Below are 20,266 nucleotides of genomic sequence, written 5' to 3'. Positions count from 1 at the left end.
ACAGGGACTGTTTCAACAGGGAACGCCAGGGCAGATGCGGCAGCGAAGGCCGCGGCAGCACCGCAGACAAAAGAAACTACGTACTTTACTATCTGACAATAACCTCGACATTTGTTTTTCTTTACAGAGCATGCAGACTTTTGATACAGGGCAGAATGTGCCCATAATGGCTATGGATGAATTTGGCTAACTATCCTGGCCTGGGTTATTAGTGTGGCAGAAAGTAACAGTGCCACACCTGCGCAAGCGCATAAACTTAAAATTTTCCTTTGCAGAATGTCAGGATGGATTGTGTCGAACAGAACTGATTCTGTTCCAAATGTAGAAATATTGTTTTGTTGACATGAGCAAAGTGGGTTGAGTGTTTTTCAGGTAAAACAAGGACCCTGAGTGCTATTCAGTGAGCAAAATTATCTGGTGACAATATGTTTCAGGCGGTTGATTCAACAGGTCACACCAAAAGGGACGACCGGCTAGACAAGCGGTCAATAACAAAATAGCTAGGGTCTGCATTAAGAGGTGACAGCAGGCAGGAAATGGTTCATTCCAGTGGAGGTGCGGTCAGGATCTAAGGGAAAATCTTGTAATGATCAGAAAGTGGTTGGAGAGGGTGACACCTGGGTCCACGCCTCTCACCTTAGACTACACCAACCAACCTCAGCAACCCCACGCGCCGACGCGGAGGGCAGTGAGGGATCAAGGACGTGCTAGTAACGTGCCTCCCTTGCCAGCGAGGGAAAGCCCATTGCAACGGCACGCAAAGTGTCATATTGGTGAAGACGGAATGTCCATGGGGCTAACGAGATGATCAACACACCTGGAGGAGGATGTGGACCGACTAATGGTTTAAGTTTAGCAGAATAATTTGTTTTGTGACGATTTTGATGATTTTATTTGATTAAATCAAACTAGGGCTTAGTATTGATATGGATCTAATGATTTGATTGGTGCAAATGTTTTCAGGAAAAGTAGAAAATCTATTCAATAATGACTCTTATGGTTAGATTTTATTAAATAGGGTATTAAATAGAGCTTACTAAGTAAAACCATTGCCCGATTGAATTAAAAGTTAACAAAAAATGGTTAGGAAATATGTGGATGGGCGTGGATTAATGGAAAAGGCTGAATGTATAGGAGTTATGATTGTATGTGTTATTCTGATAATTCTGTTATTCATGAGGGGATACGTCTGTTTAATTGGCGAAAATGACAGCCTATCCCAAGGATGAACAAAATTAGGCAGACGGTGGAAGTAGCGGAAGCTACAGTAATGTGGTAAATTGGGGGGTGTTTTTCAATTTCTTATTTTCTTACTTTCTAAATTCTTTCTTTCTAAGGACGATGATAATGTGTAAAGAGGGTTAAAAGCAGTAGCCATCCGTGTTACGAGATGGCATACAAGGGCAGGGTTTGAATATGAGGAGTTTTAATATCTACTTTATCTGTGTTTTTATAGCATGTTTTGTTTTCCTACTAAATATTAATCCAACTTTTTCTTGTTTATACTGTAATGACTGAGGGTCCGACCTATAGTGTTGGGGATGCAATGACAGATCTCGTTCGTCTAGCCCGGTTTCAGAATAAACCTTTATCTGCTTGCTGTAAAATTAAGGGTCTATCCCTGAAAAAACAGCCTAAGCTTATTTCATTTTAATCTTTTTCTGTTCCTGCAAGTTTAAGAAGAGTGATCAGAGTTGTAGTATTAGTATGGTGTGTTCTGATTGATCAGTTATCAATGAATGATAAAAAGGGAGGACTGTAATGGGAATTTTTGATTTTCTCTTATACACAGGGTTAATTCTTAGGTGTGCTGCTGTGTCCTGCTGATTCTACAATATAATGATTGATGTGAACTGCTGTGGGACGAGTAGTGAGGGGGAGACATGGTTTTGGAAGGGACCCTTGACCCCTAAGGTCAGAGGGGATCCAATTTGGGGACTAGGAGAGCTAAACCTAAAGCTCAGCCCTAAATGAGAGCATTGAGCTAGGTTCTTATCCATTTATGGGTGAAGAGACCTTGAGAGAATAACAGTATAAGTAGAGTGATCTACCCCTCCCTCCTTGTCGCACTTGTTCCACAGACTGTACTAATGACTTCTGTGTGGCAACTGGGCCTCTTGCAAGAATAAAATACTTTTTTAATGATCAGTTTGATTTCAGAGTGTCTCTTACGCAGTTGATGATTGTTTAATGAAAAATTGCCACAACACTGTAAAGAAGGCATTGTATTCTGGGGGTGCTGAAGAAACTGAGTTGATGTTGACAAGGTTGCATGACATGAATATTAATGTAGTATATTGATGGTCGAAAACATCAGTGTAAGGGGATTTACAGTCAGGCTCAGAACCAGATATGATGAATGAAGACCTGGGGTCAGAATTATAATAAATTGAAGAAAAGTTTTACTGAAGATATTTTGCAGTTTCATCAGGAAGAAGTCATCTTCAAGACTCACACAGGAGTTCGTAGGCCGCCCCACTTATAGTTACACAGATCACGGCAGTTATACCCCTCACCAAGGTCTTGTAGCGGATCTCACCCAGCACCACAAATAAACCACCGACACCAGGCTCTTCGGGGGATCACGTCTGCAGTTTATTAAAGACAGGACAGGAATTATTCATCAATAACACACTCTCATTCTCAGTTCTGTGGTCTCTGTCTCGCTCAAATCCAAAGCTGTTCTAAACAACATTTACTAATAAAACTTTTTTTTACAATGTCTCTTTTCGTTCGTTTTTCTTTTCACAACATGCATCACAAATTCCATACGACACATCTTAGACACACATTCAATCAGATAAATAGATATAATAAATGTTCAATATATATGTATATATATTATTTGACACTTTGAAAATATATAAAAGTATGTTTCAATCTAGCATTACAATGACATATGATCGTATAGTGAAAAATAATTTTGTTGCAATATGACATACCTGCAGTTTATTAAAGACAGGACAGGAATTATTCATCAATAGCCGCGTTTCCATTACAGATTTGCGCAAATGTTTTGCGCTATTATCTAAATATCGATAAAAAACTATTGCGAAATGACGGCGTTTCCATTAACCGATGTTATGCGACTAAAACGTCTTTTTTTCTCTCGCGATAAGTCATTCCAAAAATCACGGCAACGGACGTTGGTTATAATATCACAGCCACCGCATTAGACATTATTATTATTATTAATGGAAGGAGACGTGGCGTGTTATCCAAGCATTAATGGCAGGGAAAGACCCCCGAACGACACATATAAGGAGTTTCTGGGTGTTTCGCCCTCATTTCTGCTCCGATTGTGGCATTTCTTTGAGATTTAGAATCCAGTATTCCTATAGGCTAATTATTGTTTCTTTTATGAATTTAATAAATAATTCTGTCTCGTGTTCTGTCCAAATGATCCATGTAGGCAACTTTTGTGTCTATTTGTTTTTCCTTTTTTAACCCCTAATTGAAAAACGCAAAAAATGAACGGTTGTTGTCTTCTTAAAACAAGTTGAACACCAACATTTTAATTTGAACTGGCTACACACAACTGCTGTGCTTTATTTATGACTTTTTGCCCCTTTATTAAACATTTAAAATATTCACAAATTAATATGGAAAACATGTCGATTTTACTGGTTTTCTAAGGCCAAATTAGAAACTGGAATTGATGTATTTCCCGCAGTGCTGAATGAGAAGAGCCATTAATATAATTAATAAACTATTGTTTCCTAAGTGTCGGCTAAAATCACATCTCCATCTCCGCTGTTATCAGATGCGCTTTTAGAGAGAAATGCACCTTTCATACGGATTAGCCTACATAATCAGAAGGTATTAGCTTTTGATTCGAATTTGTTCGTTTTAAAGTGGACATTTCAAGCTTTAGCCTACACAGGCTATATTTTGTTTCAGTTCTCGCGCCCCAGTTTACGGAGATCATGTGCGTCTGGTTGTTTCTTTTATTTTACAAAAGCACAGCATTTTCTTGTTATTGTGAGTTTACACAAATAAAAGTGGTTGAGAATAATGTATTATTATTTTCTGTCTGACCAGAAATGATAGAGTATAAGTTGTTTCCACTGTTGATAGGAAAATGCAAGTGTTCGCGCCCGCGCCTCCGTGCCATGCAGTGCGCGCTCCACGCTCAGCTTTGTTCCTTTTTTGCATAAAAGCCTCTTCTAAATATAGCCTATTAAATGTTATAATAAAATAATATAAAATTATTATTATTTGCGTAGCTATACATGGACTTCAAACACACTGCGTCTTCTAAGTCAGGTGACTGTAAATGCGCAAAAACTGTTTCCATTGCAGTTTTGCGAAATATTCATTTTTCGAATTGCCTGAAAAACCACCTCATGAGAGCGTAAAAACTTTTTTGCGATAAATGGGAGTTTTTGCGAAATTGACGTGTTTCCATTAAGCGTATTTTCAATTCGCAATTTCAATTTGCGCAATTTGAAGGGTAATGGAAACGCGGCTAATAACACACTCTCAGTTCTGTGGTCTCTGTGAGGAGTGTGAGAAGATAGAAAAGTAAACCCCTGCCCCCATTAACAATGTAACTGCATCTACTATTCACTATTTCAAGTACACACGTGACTACAAATACACCATTTTTGACATAAAGACAGTAAACTTTGACAAAGTTAACTGCATGATATTTTATGAGCGTAATCCACCCTTTTTAATTATATTTAAGAACCATATTACTATAGAAACCCGCTGTTCAAAATGGCGCGCGGGCGTCAACTTGAACCAACACATCAAGAACTCATTAACACAAAACCCAGAATATCCCCAAAAATAACGACATTCAAACACATCGAGTAACTCAATCCAGCATTAAAACATGTCATCCACCGATATTGATCAAAATCTTGACTTAATCTATTATATTTACACATTTTACTTCGGAGCTCATTTGCAACATACCTGTCTCGCTCAAACCCAAAGCTATTCTAAGCTTTGAGCGGGACGCGATTGGACGACTCAGCCATAAAATTCAATACAATATTTTAAAACAAACACATATCCTATATTCTATATAGTATATGAACAACAATATGCGCGCAGACACACAAAAATAAATATAGAAATAGATTCAATTAATTTCTGGGAGGGAGGACAAAGTTTGCTGGAATGATCACAAAACTCAACAGTCTAAGCTACATCCTTGCTTCAAGTTGCAGTTTCTGATTGGCTAAGTCTAGAGGTAACACTTTACAATAAGGTTCATTAGTTGCATTAGTTAGCATGATCTAATAATGAACTGCACTTATACAGCATTTATTAGTCTGTTAATGTTAATTTCAGCATTTACTAATACTTTATTAAAATCTTGTTAACATTAGTTGATGCACTGTGAACTAACATGAACAAACAATGACTGACTGTATTTTTATTGAAGGGGACCTATTATGCCCCTTTTCACAAGATGTAAAATAAGTGTCTGATGTCCCCAGAGTGTGTATGTGAAGTTTTAGCTCAAAATACCCAACAGATCATTTTTTACCGCATGTTTAAATTGTCACTTTTTGGTGCTCAGAAAAACGCGCTGTTTTAGTGTGTGCCCTTTAAATGCAAATGAGCTGCTGCTGCACGACACAGGGGGCGGAGCTTCATGAGCTCGCGCTCAGTCCCTCAGGACAATCTCATCTCACGGAATGATGATAATAATATCAGAAACTCTCAGTAACGGTGTTCATTTCGACCCGGATTCGGACAATAATGCTGTGGAAGAAATTGTATATGTTCTATATGTTTAAATTTTCTTATATTCATAGAATCTTAGAAATATGATGATAATCAGATGAATGTAGTGTTGATACATATTCTTATTGATATATGTATGTCTATGTCCTTGTATATGACCGGACAAAAGTTAATATGACTGAATGTATGAGTCTCCATTCAAGGGTGTAATATAAGATAGACAAATCTAAACAATATGTTAGTTATGGCTAAGATGTATCTTGATGTAGCCTCGGGAAAACAACCTTGGGGGAGGAACAACTATAAAGAATGAAGGATACCCCCCACTCGTGGTCACACTCTGCAGGCACTTTGTAATGACTGTATGACTGCTGACCTTTCCTTGCAAGGGAATAAATAATTGTTAAAGACAACTGATACCTGTTTGTCTCTTATTCAGTGATGTAAAATTGTTTGCCACTACAATGCCTACAGAGTCAGAGTGCTGTATGGAGATGCAACAGGTATAGTTTAGTTTAATTACGGTTATAACGTATTTGTCATCTGCTTGTATGTATCCACTATAGCCTACAAGTCTGCTGTTTCGGACCAGGTCCAAATGATGATCAAACATATACTGATGAGTTTAATAAAGTTTATTGTACATCACACAAAAGATGAAGCGTCAGTTTTACTCCAGAAAATCACCGTAAGAGCTGAGTATAAGAAGTGTATAAGAAACACAGTGTAGCATATATGGGCAATGAATCATTCGTTCGTTTGTTCTGAATTAACAAATTCGGACTCTCTGTGTTTTCTAAGCACATTTATTCTGAAACCCAAAGCCTTTTTTCTACACTCTGAACTGAGATATGTAAATCAAGACTCTCGACAATCTAAATTACCATCATGGCTCCGACATGGCTGGGTTTAGAATGTTTTCGGACACTTTATGGCACCTGGGAGTAGACCAGATGGCCCGAGAGACAATCATATACATCTTCCTGAAGCTTTGCAAAGCTTCAGAAGAATTCCAAACCCCCTCCTCAAAATCAACAAACCGCACCACGCGGTGAGCTTCAAACAAATACAAATCACACATCGGCTCCAGCTAGTCGGCAACTTTTACGGCTCCTCCAAAACTTTATAGCACCCTAGACAGAACGCTCTGCATTCCAAACCCCCTTTCTCTCTGCACCAAAGAGATAACGAAACTCTATGTGACTTTTACGCCACACACACACACACACACACACACACACACACACACACACACACACACACACACACACACACACACACACACACACACACACACACACACACACACACACACACACACACACACACACACACACACACACACACACACACACACACACACACACACACACACACAAAGACTTTCCTATCAGACACAGACTCTGAGATTAAAGTCCTACAAAGAACCCAAATCAAATAGCCATTACGAATGTTTTTGATATGTATTTTATGTGTGTATAATTGGCCAGATAATGTCTGAGGTATCTATGCAACGTTCTTATGTTCATCAAAATCACTATGCTAGTGATTATGAGGAAATTATGTAACCCTGTATTTCTGTCATGCAAAACCGTCATTCGAGATGTCAATGTAATGGGAAAAACATGTCGGAGTCGAATCCTGACTGCAAAGTACAATAATATGCATTTATTCTAGGAAATACCATATTTCTAGATATGAATGTTAAATTCGATCTCTCACATGTTTGAGTCAAAGTAGGCGTTTCTTCACAAACAAAGAAACTTCTTTCCCGCTTCAGATCAGCAGATCCGATTTGCTGTTGTCCCAAAAAGAGGGCGTAAGCAGATGTCTTTTAAAAGTAGAGACCCTCTCCAATTTTCACTCTCAACTCTCGCTCTCAACTCGGACCCACTTTCAACCTTCACGAGCAGCGCCTCCCTCTCTCTGGGACGCATACCTCCACGCCATGTAGGAGCTGCCCTGCCGTCCTTTGCAACTAAGTTCATACGCGCCTTTCCCCTCCACAAGGGAAATGATCTGACTTTTCTCGGTAACGTTACATTCAGTGAGCCTTTTAAGCTTCCCGCGACACCAGAAGACGCAGCACCCACAGGACACCGTCCGCGCTTCCTGCCTCTCAGCATCACTCGAACAAAGAACCAACTTGCAAGTAGGCCTATTGATCATTCTAAAGCTGACTCCAGGTGTCTTTTGAAATTAGGTTTCTGTCTGTAATAATTACCAGCTACTTTTTCTCTCTCTCTCCATATTTTCTCTCTTTCATTTCATTCACTCTGATCACGTTATTTCTTATGTTCTTGTTTGTTTAAATGTTTGTTTGTTTTATTGTTTGCATGTTTACGTACGTTTATAGTTGTAGCTTATGTAATAACTAGTATTGACATTTATTAAAACCCATTCATACTTTGACTGTCTCTGTATTTGAAAATCCATCTTTATAAAGTCAATGAAAATGCCAAAAGATCTAAGCTACACGCTCGATATTCTAGACTGCTTTGAGTAGTTTTAATTCATAAACCCAGAAAGTTTTATGTTCACGGCCAGAAGATACATTTTCTTGGAGTCTGTAAACGGGATACCCCTTCTTGACTGTGATAATCTTACATTTATTCGCTGGACGAATGACTGATGACTAGACCAGTTACAGAACAAGGTGATCTCGATAATTGATAAAGTAAATGTATATGCGATTTATGAATTATGACCATGAGTTATGATTATTAATAATTCCAAATTCCCTATATCCTTGAGCTAATTCGTATTGACCCAGAGTCATATACAGTTTACGTTACAACAGTATAAGAAGTGTGTAAGTACATAAACGAATTTCGGTAGAGTTGAGGGAGCATTTTCTTTAAAAACAAAATAATTCCACCTCGTCTTCAGCGGCTGCCTCAGATTTCGGGAGTAAATAGAGAGAGCTATGTGGATCAATACATCCAGCCACACAACACCTACAACGCTTGGGAGACGTTCTCGTCAGTACAACTCGCTGTGAACTCGATCAGGGTGGGGCTATGTTAAAACTGCAGTGTCTGTCAACACTCGTGGGCGGGGCCTGTGCTGTAGTGACATCACTAAAGCTGCATTCTGAAAACAGGTCATTGGGAGACACTGCTGATGATTTATGAGGATTAATAAAAAGTGGATTTTTATGACTATAGGGTGGTTGTGTACACACACTGCCAACACACATTTATATCCAAATAGCATGGAAAAGTGAATTTTGCATAATAGGTCCCCTTTAATGATCATTCATAATGTTCAAGTCTTCAGCTCAAAACACAGTTTACAAACACCAGCGAGTGACCTTACATCCAACTTGGATCTGATGTGGATTCCGATCACAAAATGAAGCAGGATTACATTGGGCGTAGATTTGGTTTGAACATTGGGGGGGTTGAAGTTTGGGAATGCCTCCTGATATTTTTTTATAAGAAAAATAATAAATGTGATGCATAGATTTAAATATTGGGGGGGTTATATTCCCCCCCCCCCACAAACTGTAAACCCTAATAAGTTGAGACTACTCAAATGATTTGAGGAAAGTGGTTGCGTACGTTTTTTTTGAGTAATGGAAAAATGCAAACTTAATTGAGTTGACCTAATGTGGCCTTCTCATTGAATTAACTTAAATGTTTAAGTAAAGATAACTTAAAAGGCAAATGGACTTGACTCAAACTTGCCAGTTTATATTTTGTTTACTTATTATTAAATTAATTAATTTTAAATAAATTATAAATCATTAAACCAAGTTTTGTTTTTCACATCAACAGCTTTATTAGGGTTACATTACATATCTCAACTTCTATAATGCATACTGACTGAACATCATATATTAACATTTAATCAGTAAAAAAATACAATTACAATACTTGCAGTAAATTAAATCTATTTAGAAATGTAGAAATTGACCAGATCAGAACATTTGATCAGAACAATTAAAAGCACACTGTAATGAACAACAACAGACATGTTTATCATCTACTTTAACTTATCTTTCACCCTTTGTAATAGTTGAGTGCGAGTCCCTCAGTTGTCCTCAAATATTCAAAATATGCTGGAAAACCAAAATATGTACAGGACCTGGATTTTTCTTAAGAACAATCGGCACTTTAACTGCTCAGGACAAATGACACATGAACATTCATCACAAAACAAACAAACAAAAAACAGTCCTCGATCATCCAGGTAATGACACAGAATTAAGAATGATTTTTTTTTAATTCAGCTATAATTTGGACTAAATGTAAACATATGTTAAGTGCAATAGCCTCATCATGGCAGTACTTAAAAAACAATTCCCTCTAATTATTATTATTATTATTATTCTTTTTTTTTTATTCTGCAATGTGATGTAAACTTTTGACCACAACTGTATGTGTGTGATAGAGTCAGTACTGCAGGCTAACATCAGTGAGATCTCATCCTGTGGAAACTGCCACTGTTGGTTCAAATGGTTCTCATTGCCGCAGTCCTACAGATGAATGGTTGAGGCCGGGAGGATCCTGTGATAAAAAAAATTAATAAAAAAAATAAGACACATTTTCTCTTAATACATTGTACAGGTCTTATTGTTTAAGCAAAGGTTAGAGTTATATAATAATAAAAATGTAACAATACAAAGCAATTTTGTTAGTTGGACAGCAACAAGAATGGAAAGCAAGTCAAAGTGCTTTCTTGCCATTTCAGTAACTAAATAAAATACAAGATAACTTGGGAAACTGAATGGTATTCAAACAAAAACTCTTTCTGTGTGCGTTACCTGATGTATGACTCTGTTCTTTTTATAGAGCAGCACTATTCGAGAAGAATGGCAGCATTTACCAACTGGCCTAAAAACAATCATATATATATATATATATACAGTATACACACACAGTAAATTACATAATAATAAAACTAAGTAACGTTACATGGTAGATTTCTACACTTACTAGAACATTGAAACAAACAAAAGGAGTGAAATTTACACTGCACTTGAACAAATATGATATATTTTTAAGTACGTTGCTAAAACACACCTTTTCTGCCTTGTCTATCTGCCTTGTCTGCCTCCCATGAACCAAACGTCTGCTGCAGTTCTTCCTTCAATGCTGTTTTTGAAGCCTCTGAGGACAGTTGTGAAGAAGTGTCTGCTGATTTGTCAAAGGAGAATATATTAACAACTCAAGCACACTAGCTAGGTTAACATTAATTCATAAACGTGAATATTTAACTAATGACTAACTTCTTAGAAATGTATGTAGTTAGCAGTTGCTAAGTAACGTAATGTACCAGTTAGCAGTTACCAAACTAGCTAAGATAGCTAGACTAATTTTACAACATAAACGCACTCAATTTAAATCAACAACACTTAATCTTATGTTTTGGTAAATACTCTATTTAAAAAGGTTTTATGAATTTGCACTTACCCTCGTCTGAAAACACAGGACGATGTCAGCGCACGCAGTAACTGAAGGCAGTGGGCTAGAAAATACAGTTCAGATAAAATATGACATTGAAAAACTTTGCCGTTGTTTTATGGTAAACATGTTATTTACAATGATTTTACGAATTCACACTTACCTTCGTCTGATGTAAATCTCACAGAAAATACCGGACGGTGTCATCGCGCAAGATTTGAATGGAGCAGGAGCGGGAATAAACGTCTCGAAAACAACGTCGGGCTAGAAAATACAGTTAAAAAACTGTTACAACATTGAACAGATTTTGATGGTATGTTCTGGCAAATGTTATTTAAAATAGTTTTATGAATTCAAACTTATACGTTTTCTCAGCCTCAGAAAATACAGGGCGCTCTCTGCGCGCGCAAAAACTGCAGTGAGGCTGCGGGGGAGGGGGAGAACAGGCTCGAGAGTCGAGAAAGTAGTCGATTTAAAAAATATTCCATTTACAGGCGTCAGGAATTGAAAGTCTCGTGTGATTCAGCTCCAAATGCGAGGCCTGATATGTCCGGACGGGCCGGCTCCGATTTAACCCCGAAATTACTGATTTTATGCATTGTCAGTGCCTCTGGCCTGCTGCCTGCATCAGCAAATTCAAGATGAACAGGAAAAAAAAAAATACTGCCTTGTGTATCGACCCATCAGCGTGTTGTCAAGGCAGAATATTAAACAGAGTGAGACATAGCGAATTATTTAAATAACTTGAAATTTTGAGTTCATAAGACTTAAAATCTTAAGCTGAAAGATTTTTGCTGCCAAATGAGTACATTAAACACAACTGTTTAATTTTTTGATGTTAAAGGTATAGCGGAGGATGTTTTACTTCCTGGTGGGTAGTCTAAACTATTGGTCCTCCTAATTGTCAATCATTCTGGTGAATCAATCAAACTTTTCAAAAAGTGGAGAGGGCGGGTCTTATCTAAAATTTGGAAAGATCCTCCGCTATACCTTTAAGTTATGATAACTTGATTTCTTTATTAATGACAACATTGGGGTTTACAGTGTATGCCCCTGGGTTATGTGTGACGCTTACACCGTATCTAGACCGGATCAACGCGATGAAAGACAACAGAACCCATTGATTGTAATCAGTGATATTGTCTTCTACACCGAAAGTGGCAGGATGGATTCCCAACAGCAAACGGATTCCCTGTTCTATTTCTGATGCAGTTCTGACGTAGTCCAAGCTCTTTGCCACGGTCGCTTCAAGCTGTTGTGGTGCGGGCGCGTCGGGTGTAGATACGGTGCCGCATCTAGTGTAGACTGGTCCTTCCAAGTCACTTCCTTCAGAGGCTAGGCGAGGTTCCTCTTTAGCATTCGGAGAGAACACGTTTTTCAACGGCTCTGGAACAGGCTAGCAAGTGCACGTCATTGCGTCATTACGTCAGTGAAAATGAAAAACAGAGCGTTGCTATGGACGCAGTTCTGTTCACTCAGGCAATATAATAGTTTTTAAATCAATAAACTCCTTTTTAATCATATTGATTCTTTGACTGTCAAGTGTGTTTAAACAGTGCGGATCAATTTGACCCATAACATAATGGATGTTTTTTTTTTTTTTAAACAAATGTTTGGTAATGTAAATATACTTACATTTGAAAGCATATTGCGCCGTTAACGCTCCGACTCCGTTAACGTCCGACATTTAGAATTTTTTTGAAAAAGATATCAAAGCTGCGCGCATAGGATTGTGGGTGATTTGAGAGCGCGAAGAGCGCGAAGGCTACACATATGCATCCTTTCCTGTATATGGGTATTTTTCGAACGAAGGACTCATGGTGCCTTCACGTGCTATGGTAATTATGGTAAATACCAAAAGCCGACATGGAAAATGCACATGAACACCCCCTCATGTGGTATTTTCAACTGGGCAACTCGTAGAATATTTTGATGCACGAGTTGCCGAGATGAGATAACCTTTGACCTTTTCAAAATGGCGGAGAGCAACGCAAGAGTCTTGAATACTGTTAGCGGATAGTTTTTGTAGCCTATACAATGTTGTGTCATTAACGATTGTAATATAATGCGTTAACACTCAATTTTCAACTTCGCCGCAATTTCCTTGGTTCATATTTAATCATTTTATGTCATGTTTTTTTTATTTTTTATTATTCATTATGTTTTAATCATCAGAAAGCACCACACTTACGTTTTTTTTTGTTTTTGTTTTTTCTGTAAAGATAAAAAAGATACTCTACTGACACAGACCTTGCGGGTACTACATTACGACAACAAAAGCACTTGAACACAACACACTGGTAAATACCAGTTCACAAGTGGAAAATATCATCTTTTCCATAGCACGTGAAGGCAGCATCAGTCCTTGGTTGAAATTCCGAGGATCCTCGACATTGGAACAGTCCTTCGACGGATGACGATGACGTAGCATCCTCGAAATTCTGGCTTCCGAGGATCCTTCCTTGACATTGAGAAACGGCTAGTATTTTACGGATTATAATCAGTGGGTTCTATCGTCTTTTGTCGCACCACTCGCGTCCTGTAGACACGGTGTCATGCTAATCACTTTCACACCAAATATACTTTAAAACAAACACCAGAGACCGCTTCACGTGCTGAGAACGCTAACCTAACAAATACATATAAAGCATAAATATTTCAGCACCACGCTCGGCCAGAAAACTACTGCATCTCTGTAATTGGCTATAAAAGAATCAGTTCGACTTTTCTGAGAGCCTCTCCTCCCTGTCATCTCTGGTTGACCTCTGACCTACTTTCTGTACGTTCTGAATTTCTGCATTTAGAATATTGAATTTGATGTTCTGAATTTTTTCTGTAGCCTACTTTTAAAAACTGGATATTTGCAGTCTAAGTGTATCTATGTATTTTGTATCTGAATTCAGAACAAAAAATCTGCTATTTGAAAACACATGTCTGTACATTAAAATACATTTAAAAAAATCTGCCATGAAAACATTTTAATTGTGATAAATTTTCCTTTTTCAATTCTTGATAATTTTTTTTTTTATTCAGAACTATGTAAAATTAGTTACACTCAAAATGTTGCTGTTTTTTGTGAAACTTATCCATATTCAAGTGTTGATTAAAAAAAAAGAATGCATGAAGCTATAATAAAACAGTTTTTGTTCAAAAGCAGAGGCTTTGTTCTTTCTTTTGATATGTTGCATGTTCAGATATTCATGAAAATATTCACAAAATATTCTGGGGGCTATGACATTTTTGAGAAAATTATCAAAAATGCTGATGTTGGCTGGCAACTAAAAAAATAAATTCTGGCAGGGAAATACTATCATTTAATGTTATATAGACCTACTGTATTTATTTATATGAAATTTAAAATAGTATTAATGTACTACAAAGCCTTGAACAAAATCCAAAATCCATTTATCTCTTTAAAATACTAATAATATCAACTTTGACAAATGCTGAATAAATAAATAAAACGAGCGTTCAAGAAGAGTGTAACAAACTCAACAATATAACAGAAGTGGAACGAAACAAATATTTATAAAGAAAATTCCTAAATATTCAAATACAAAACATACAGCACATTTACAACACACAGCATTTTTTTTTTATCATTATTACAATTTTTGTAGCAAATAAACTCTTAATCTAGCCTATAAATGGCCACATGACTACAGAAATATTAGACGCTGTGTGTTGTCCATAACTCCTCCTCTCACGGGGTTTCTTGTAAACACGGTATTATGCGAGTTTATCAGCACACTTCTTTCGCTTTCCTTCTAGAATCTAGACTGACTGCACTTCCTCACTCTCTATCTCTCTCTCTCTCACACACACACGACACACCGTGCACGCGCTCTCAGAGAGCACTTTATAACAAACTGGACTTTATAAAGGTGAATCTGCTCCGTTGAAGAAGAATGAAGACCGTTTTCTCCTGTCTGTCTGTGGTCTCGTTGTTTTATATCGTCTACGTCAGCGCAGGTGAGTTTCATTCATCTTATAGAGACTTTACACGAATTAAACCTCTGTAATAATATGAACGACGATGATAAAAACTCTACTAGTTCATATCATTCTTTGACACTGCTTTGTTATTGTCAAACTTTAGTCGTGGCGTCAAACGGGTTCCGGGAAAACCCTGTCCGTCTGCCAGTAAATGATCGCTGAACTTCCTGATAATGTTAATGACTGATTCAGACAGCAACATTCACACCAACAGACAAACACACACTTCTCTGGACTGAGTGTTTAAAAACTCTTAACCATATTTAAACTCATAAACATGAACTTAATTTTGTATTATAATTAACCTAATAAGGTATTCAGGCCTATAAAAACGCACTAGAGTTGCAGTGAAGATCATTGACCAAACATGTTGGTTTGTGTTGTATCACGAGTTGTTGAAAAATACACAATGTGTCTCCTTACAAAGTAATATTTTCTTCTTTTTCCCCCTCCTAGGCACGAAAATGTAATAAATTGTATTATTTGTATTTGTATCCACTTTAGGAAATTGATTTGTTTAACATGTATTGGTCACTAGATAATTGTGACTTTCACACAGTATGTGGAAATGAGTAATAAATATGAATATAGTGGCAGTGTGTATTTTCCAGTGATGTATTTTAGTAAAGCTCTGTTTTAATGTGTGTATGTCTGTGTGTTTGAGTGTTAACAGAGAGCGTCCCAATCCCTGAGAATGTGACTGTGAAGTCTCTGGACATGGGATTAGTTCTGGAATGGGATCCGCCACTAAACACCACTAATCAACAATTTAACTACACCGCTGAACTGAAGTAAGTTAATTACGATGCACTCATTTGACCTTTTACTGTTAAAATAATATGTGTGACATTTTACAAATATAATTAAATGGCTTCATACTATTAGAATATTCCTGGTTAAAAACATCGGTGGCCTGCTCTTGTCTCTGTAAAAAAGAGGAGAATCTGTATAATAAAACACAAAGAGCAAACTTGTGTATATTAATGCACTTACAATGATGTACTGGAGGGTTTAGAAGCATTAACAACATGTACTTACTATAGACCTTATGTAGCTTATTTCAGCGCTGCGCTCGTTGTCTTTTGACTTCCGGTCTGTATTTTCACAGCGATCTTGCATATTTATGAATGAACGGCTCGTTTTAAAATCTTCCCGGGCGACTGACATTTGTTAAGTCATCTGCTTTAAACATTACAATCCTCATGATAACTTTCGTTAACTTTACATTAAGTAAATCCACTTCACAAGCTAATTACTCCTGGACAGCGATGCCATAGAGATATACAGAGCGACCGCATAAACGGAAGTTCAAAGACAATATTCTAAAGATGGCGGCGCCCTCGTTTCTCTGGCGCATAAGGTCTATAGGATTAGGGTACGATTAGGATTTGGTTAAGGGCTATTTGCATGTAATTATGCATAATGTACTGTCATTACTATGGTAAATAGCCTACATGTAACATATGTAACAAAGACACTGTAAAATAAAGTGTTACCAGTAGAAATATGCTTTTCTGGGTTGATGAAAGTCTGGTTATGCATTTCTGTAATGTTATTGTTTCATTTTCTCCCTGTATGTGTAGAACGTGGAGAGATATTGAGCCAGTATGTGTCCGCAGCTCATCACTAAGCTGTGATTTCACTAATAATTTTAGCACTTTTGGAATTTACCAACTTCGCGTTCGGACAGAACTACATGGAGAGACGTCTGATTGGGTGGAGACTGGAGAGTTTTCAGTGGATAAAATAAGTGAGTCATTTCATTTCTGATATTTACTCTGTTGGCAGTAGGCGTATTTGTCAGTCATCCCACTGAAGCTTGTCTGGTCCACTCTAGTAGACGTTTCTAGAGGACCTTGAGCTACATTGAACATCAATGACTTCTATCCCTCTAATGTCACACGTTCAAAGAAGTATCCAGAAGCCTTCGGTTTTTCACATTTTATTGTTGCAGCCTTATGCCAAAATGGTTTAAATTATTATTAATTTTTTTCTCATATCAGTCTACACTTCATACTCCCTAATGACAAAGTCAAAACAAAATTTGTGATAATTTTGCAAATGTTTGAAAAAGTCTCACATTTTTCCAAGCCGGTCCGTTTTGTTTCCAGCGGCACAGGCGATAACTTCAGCTGTGCGTTCTCACTCTCTTCTCTCCAACAGTGAAGTGACACACACCCGCCACAGTTAAATAGTGCTTGTATTGCACATCATTTTACTAATTCCTGCAGGTTTTGTACGCACCACTTATCGATACATATACATATGTGTGGAGAGCACATAAAGCCGGCTCTCAAAGAGCTTGTGAGTCGCAAGTACCAAAATTACCGTCTTACTGCACTTAAAGGGTTAGTTCACCCAAAAATGAAAATTCTGTCATCATTTACTCACCCTCAAGTTGTTTCAAACCTGTATGAATTTCTTTTTTCTGCTGAACACAAAAGAAGATATTTAGAAAAATGTCTGTAACCAAACAGTTGATGGACCCCATTGACTTCCATACTATGGAAGTCATTGGGGTCCATCAACTGTTTGGTTACAGACATTTTTCTAAATATCTTCTTAAAACGCAAAAGGTTAAAAAAACGCGGGTAAAAACGCAAAAGGTTGTACGCAGGCGCGTGGACTTGGTGTTGTTGTGTGGCAGTGCTTCACGGATGCTGTGTTAATTGCGTTAAATATTTACCACTGAGTCTTCTCCCTGTGTCTACTATCTGTGCAGACATCAACAGTGCAACTGGGTTGTAGGTTGCCAGGTTGAGCTCACAAATGGGTTGAAATTTGTATGATGTGTTGATTGTGTGAGTTGGATGCGTTTTAAACAAGATTGGCAACTGGACAACCTTGGAATAATATATTGATGTGATTATTCATATAACGAGGTTTGGACCTATTCCACCATATTGCGCGTTGCAGTGTCTCCCATTCATAAGAAATTGGGCTGAAACGTCTTTCTATATTCTTTGACACTATTCCTTTGCCTTGCCGTGCAAGGGGGTTGTTATAACTCTGCACCCCCCAGTTTGGGAATCCCTGCTATAGGGGGTTATTATATCAGCCTAATTTTCTTATCGGATCGATTACGATAACATTAAAAATGACCATTTATTGCCTGATATCGATATGTGGTCAATATATCGTGCATCCCTAATTTAAATTATGAATGGGTTATATTAGAAAGTAATCAAAGAGCGCTGCCTTAGTAATCAGTGAAGCTGATATCAGTTCAGATCAGCCGCAGCATGAGAGCACTGACTGAGTGAAAACTCGCGTTATAATCACAACACCTGTCGATACTGCACAATGAACCTCTTATTTACCTTGTGTTTGTACTTTGTTGGTTATAATGAAATGATTCACGAGCGTGCAGAGCTCACTCTGAACAAACTCTGGCGAACTGAGAGGATTCTGACTTTGATTGGTCGTTGTGTTCACGTGCTTAACAAACATATCTGTGATTGGCTACAGTGCTCAACGCTGCTAAAGCACGTTGTAAATAGAAACCTTTGACGCTCTTCACAGATTGCTCACACAGATACGCGTCGGGCATTTGAAAGCCCCGATAGATTGACCCAACACACGATACTACTGGTACTGCAGAAAGACTGGTACCATTACCTTTTTAAGTGTCGATGTGCTGGAGTAGTTTTCTCTCCCTCCAGCAGGAGGCGTTGTAGTTGTTACGAGCGTTATGTTTAACTTTTACTAGCATGAGAGTTAGAAAAACAGCACATGTTGAAATATGGATGACAGCAGAATCCACTTCTGACGTGATCTACATTCATCCGTCTTTGTTGTCTTACAGAAAGCATTGCTTGTGAGTATTTTAATTGTTAATATGAGTATGCTCAATATTCGTGAACATTTATGTTAAACAAGATTATATTTGATAGTTTTAGTTTTGATGAATGTTAGCTAGACTTTGCAGAAATACATGTGAACATACATTAGATTAGAATACAGTCTACATGCTGTTTATTCGTTTCTTTTTGTAGTTTCACTCTGTCGGTAATTGAAGGATACGTCAATAAAAGGACATCACACCTGTCAATTGTCGAGGAGTTTATCTATCTGCATAGCTGTGTCTGAGTCTAACAGTGAGGGCAGAATAGTCGACTTTGACTATATTCAATATATATTGACTTTATATCGGCCATCTGTCTCTTTAAGATATTGGCAAAAAAAAATTTAAAATATCGGCCACCCACTAGTTGAATGACTATTTTGACAACTGATTGTTTAATGCAATACAATGCTTTAACTTATGCAAATATTTAAGTCCATAGGCTTGTTCCAGTCTGGATATTCTCAGTAGTACACCTCAAATTGGGAAGATCGCGATTCAGATCGTGATTGTTTGTTATGGGATCGTAATGTGAAATTTTGCGAAGATTACAAATCCCTACGTCAAAAGAAAATGCCTGCAGAGCTCAGAGACACGATTGTGTGGATGCACAGATCTGGTGAAGACTGATAAACATTTCTGCTGTATTGAAGGTTCCCGAGAGCACAGTGGCCTTCATAAGTAGAATAAGTTTGGAACAATTAAAACCCTTTCTATCTAGAGAAACTAACTTGCAGAAGGACAAACGTCCCTGCATCACTCCACCTATCTAGGATTTATGCTCATAGATGAGTGGCTTAGGAACGACTTTGTGAATGTCCTCGAGTGGCCAAGCCAGATCCCGGACTTGAACCCAGTCGAACATTTCTGGAGAAACCTGAAAACGGATCTCCAACTTCAGTCCCCATCCAACCTGACAGAGCTTGAGAGGATCTGAGGAGAAGAATGGCAAAAAATCCACAGATATTACGGCATCATACCCAAAAACACCTGAGCCTGTACAAACTAACTACTTTATTAAAAATCACTGGATTACATAAAAAGAAACGACAAGATGTTTCGGTTTTCATCCAAACACCATTCTCAGTTGTAAAAACACAGGAAGTGACTCTGGCAAAAATACACATACTAAAGTCACATGATCAACACATGTAGTTCAAAACATCTTGTCGTTTCTTTTGATGTAGTTCTTTTAATAAAGAGTTTGTTTGAATATTTTACTACCTGGATGATTTAGATATGAATTTACTGGAGGCTATTATTGCTACCAATGGTACTTTAGCTAAATATTAAGGGTCTGAATACTTGTGTAAAT

General features: G+C 37.6%; 2 protein-coding genes and 1 long non-coding RNA gene across 9 annotated transcripts in view; 2 read left to right on the top strand and 1 right to left on the bottom strand.

Moving 5' to 3' along the window:
• Positions 1-8,156, top strand: part of LOC309502539 (uncharacterized protein) — a 187,265-nt gene extending 179,109 nt beyond the window's left edge. Inside the window, exon 4 of the mRNA XM_082174943.1 lies at positions 7,357-8,156. The gene's annotated coding sequence lies outside the window, so the exon portion shown is untranslated. The remainder of the gene's footprint in view (positions 1-7,356) is intronic.
• The window catches only part of crfb4 (cytokine receptor family member b4), a 50,216-nt gene that overhangs the window by 21,040 nt on the left and 8,910 nt on the right, over positions 1-20,266 (top strand). The window contains exons 1-3 of one of the 6 annotated variants that reach the window (XM_082176247.1): positions 14,770-15,083; positions 15,781-15,898; positions 16,691-16,857. The exons of 4 other annotated variants lie outside the window; for them this stretch is intronic. In XM_082176247.1, the coding sequence (XP_082032373.1) occupies positions 15,020-15,083; positions 15,781-15,898; positions 16,691-16,857 (349 nt within the window). In that variant the 5' untranslated portion in view covers positions 14,770-15,019. Of the gene's footprint in view, positions 1-14,769; positions 15,084-15,771; positions 15,899-16,690; positions 16,858-20,266 lie in introns of those variants that run through there. One more of the 6 variants, XM_082176246.1, reaches the window with a different exon arrangement.
• LOC309503566 lies at positions 9,462-12,911 on the bottom strand. 2 transcript variants are annotated; one of them, XR_014207735.1, is made up of 4 exons: positions 11,275-12,911; positions 11,121-11,175; positions 10,731-10,844; positions 9,462-10,541 (listed from the first exon to the last, which is right to left on the bottom strand). It is a non-coding gene; the product is annotated as an uncharacterized lncRNA (long non-coding RNA). The 2 variants fall into 2 exon arrangements; XR_014207736.1 differs by having other exon boundaries at positions 10,731-10,841.

This window comes from Leuciscus leuciscus (genome assembly GCF_965113295.1).
Source record: "Leuciscus leuciscus genome assembly, chromosome: 7".
In the NCBI taxonomy this organism is placed as follows: Eukaryota; Metazoa; Chordata; class Actinopteri; order Cypriniformes; family Leuciscidae; genus Leuciscus; species Leuciscus leuciscus.
This window is presented reverse-complemented; position numbering and strand designations above follow the sequence as displayed.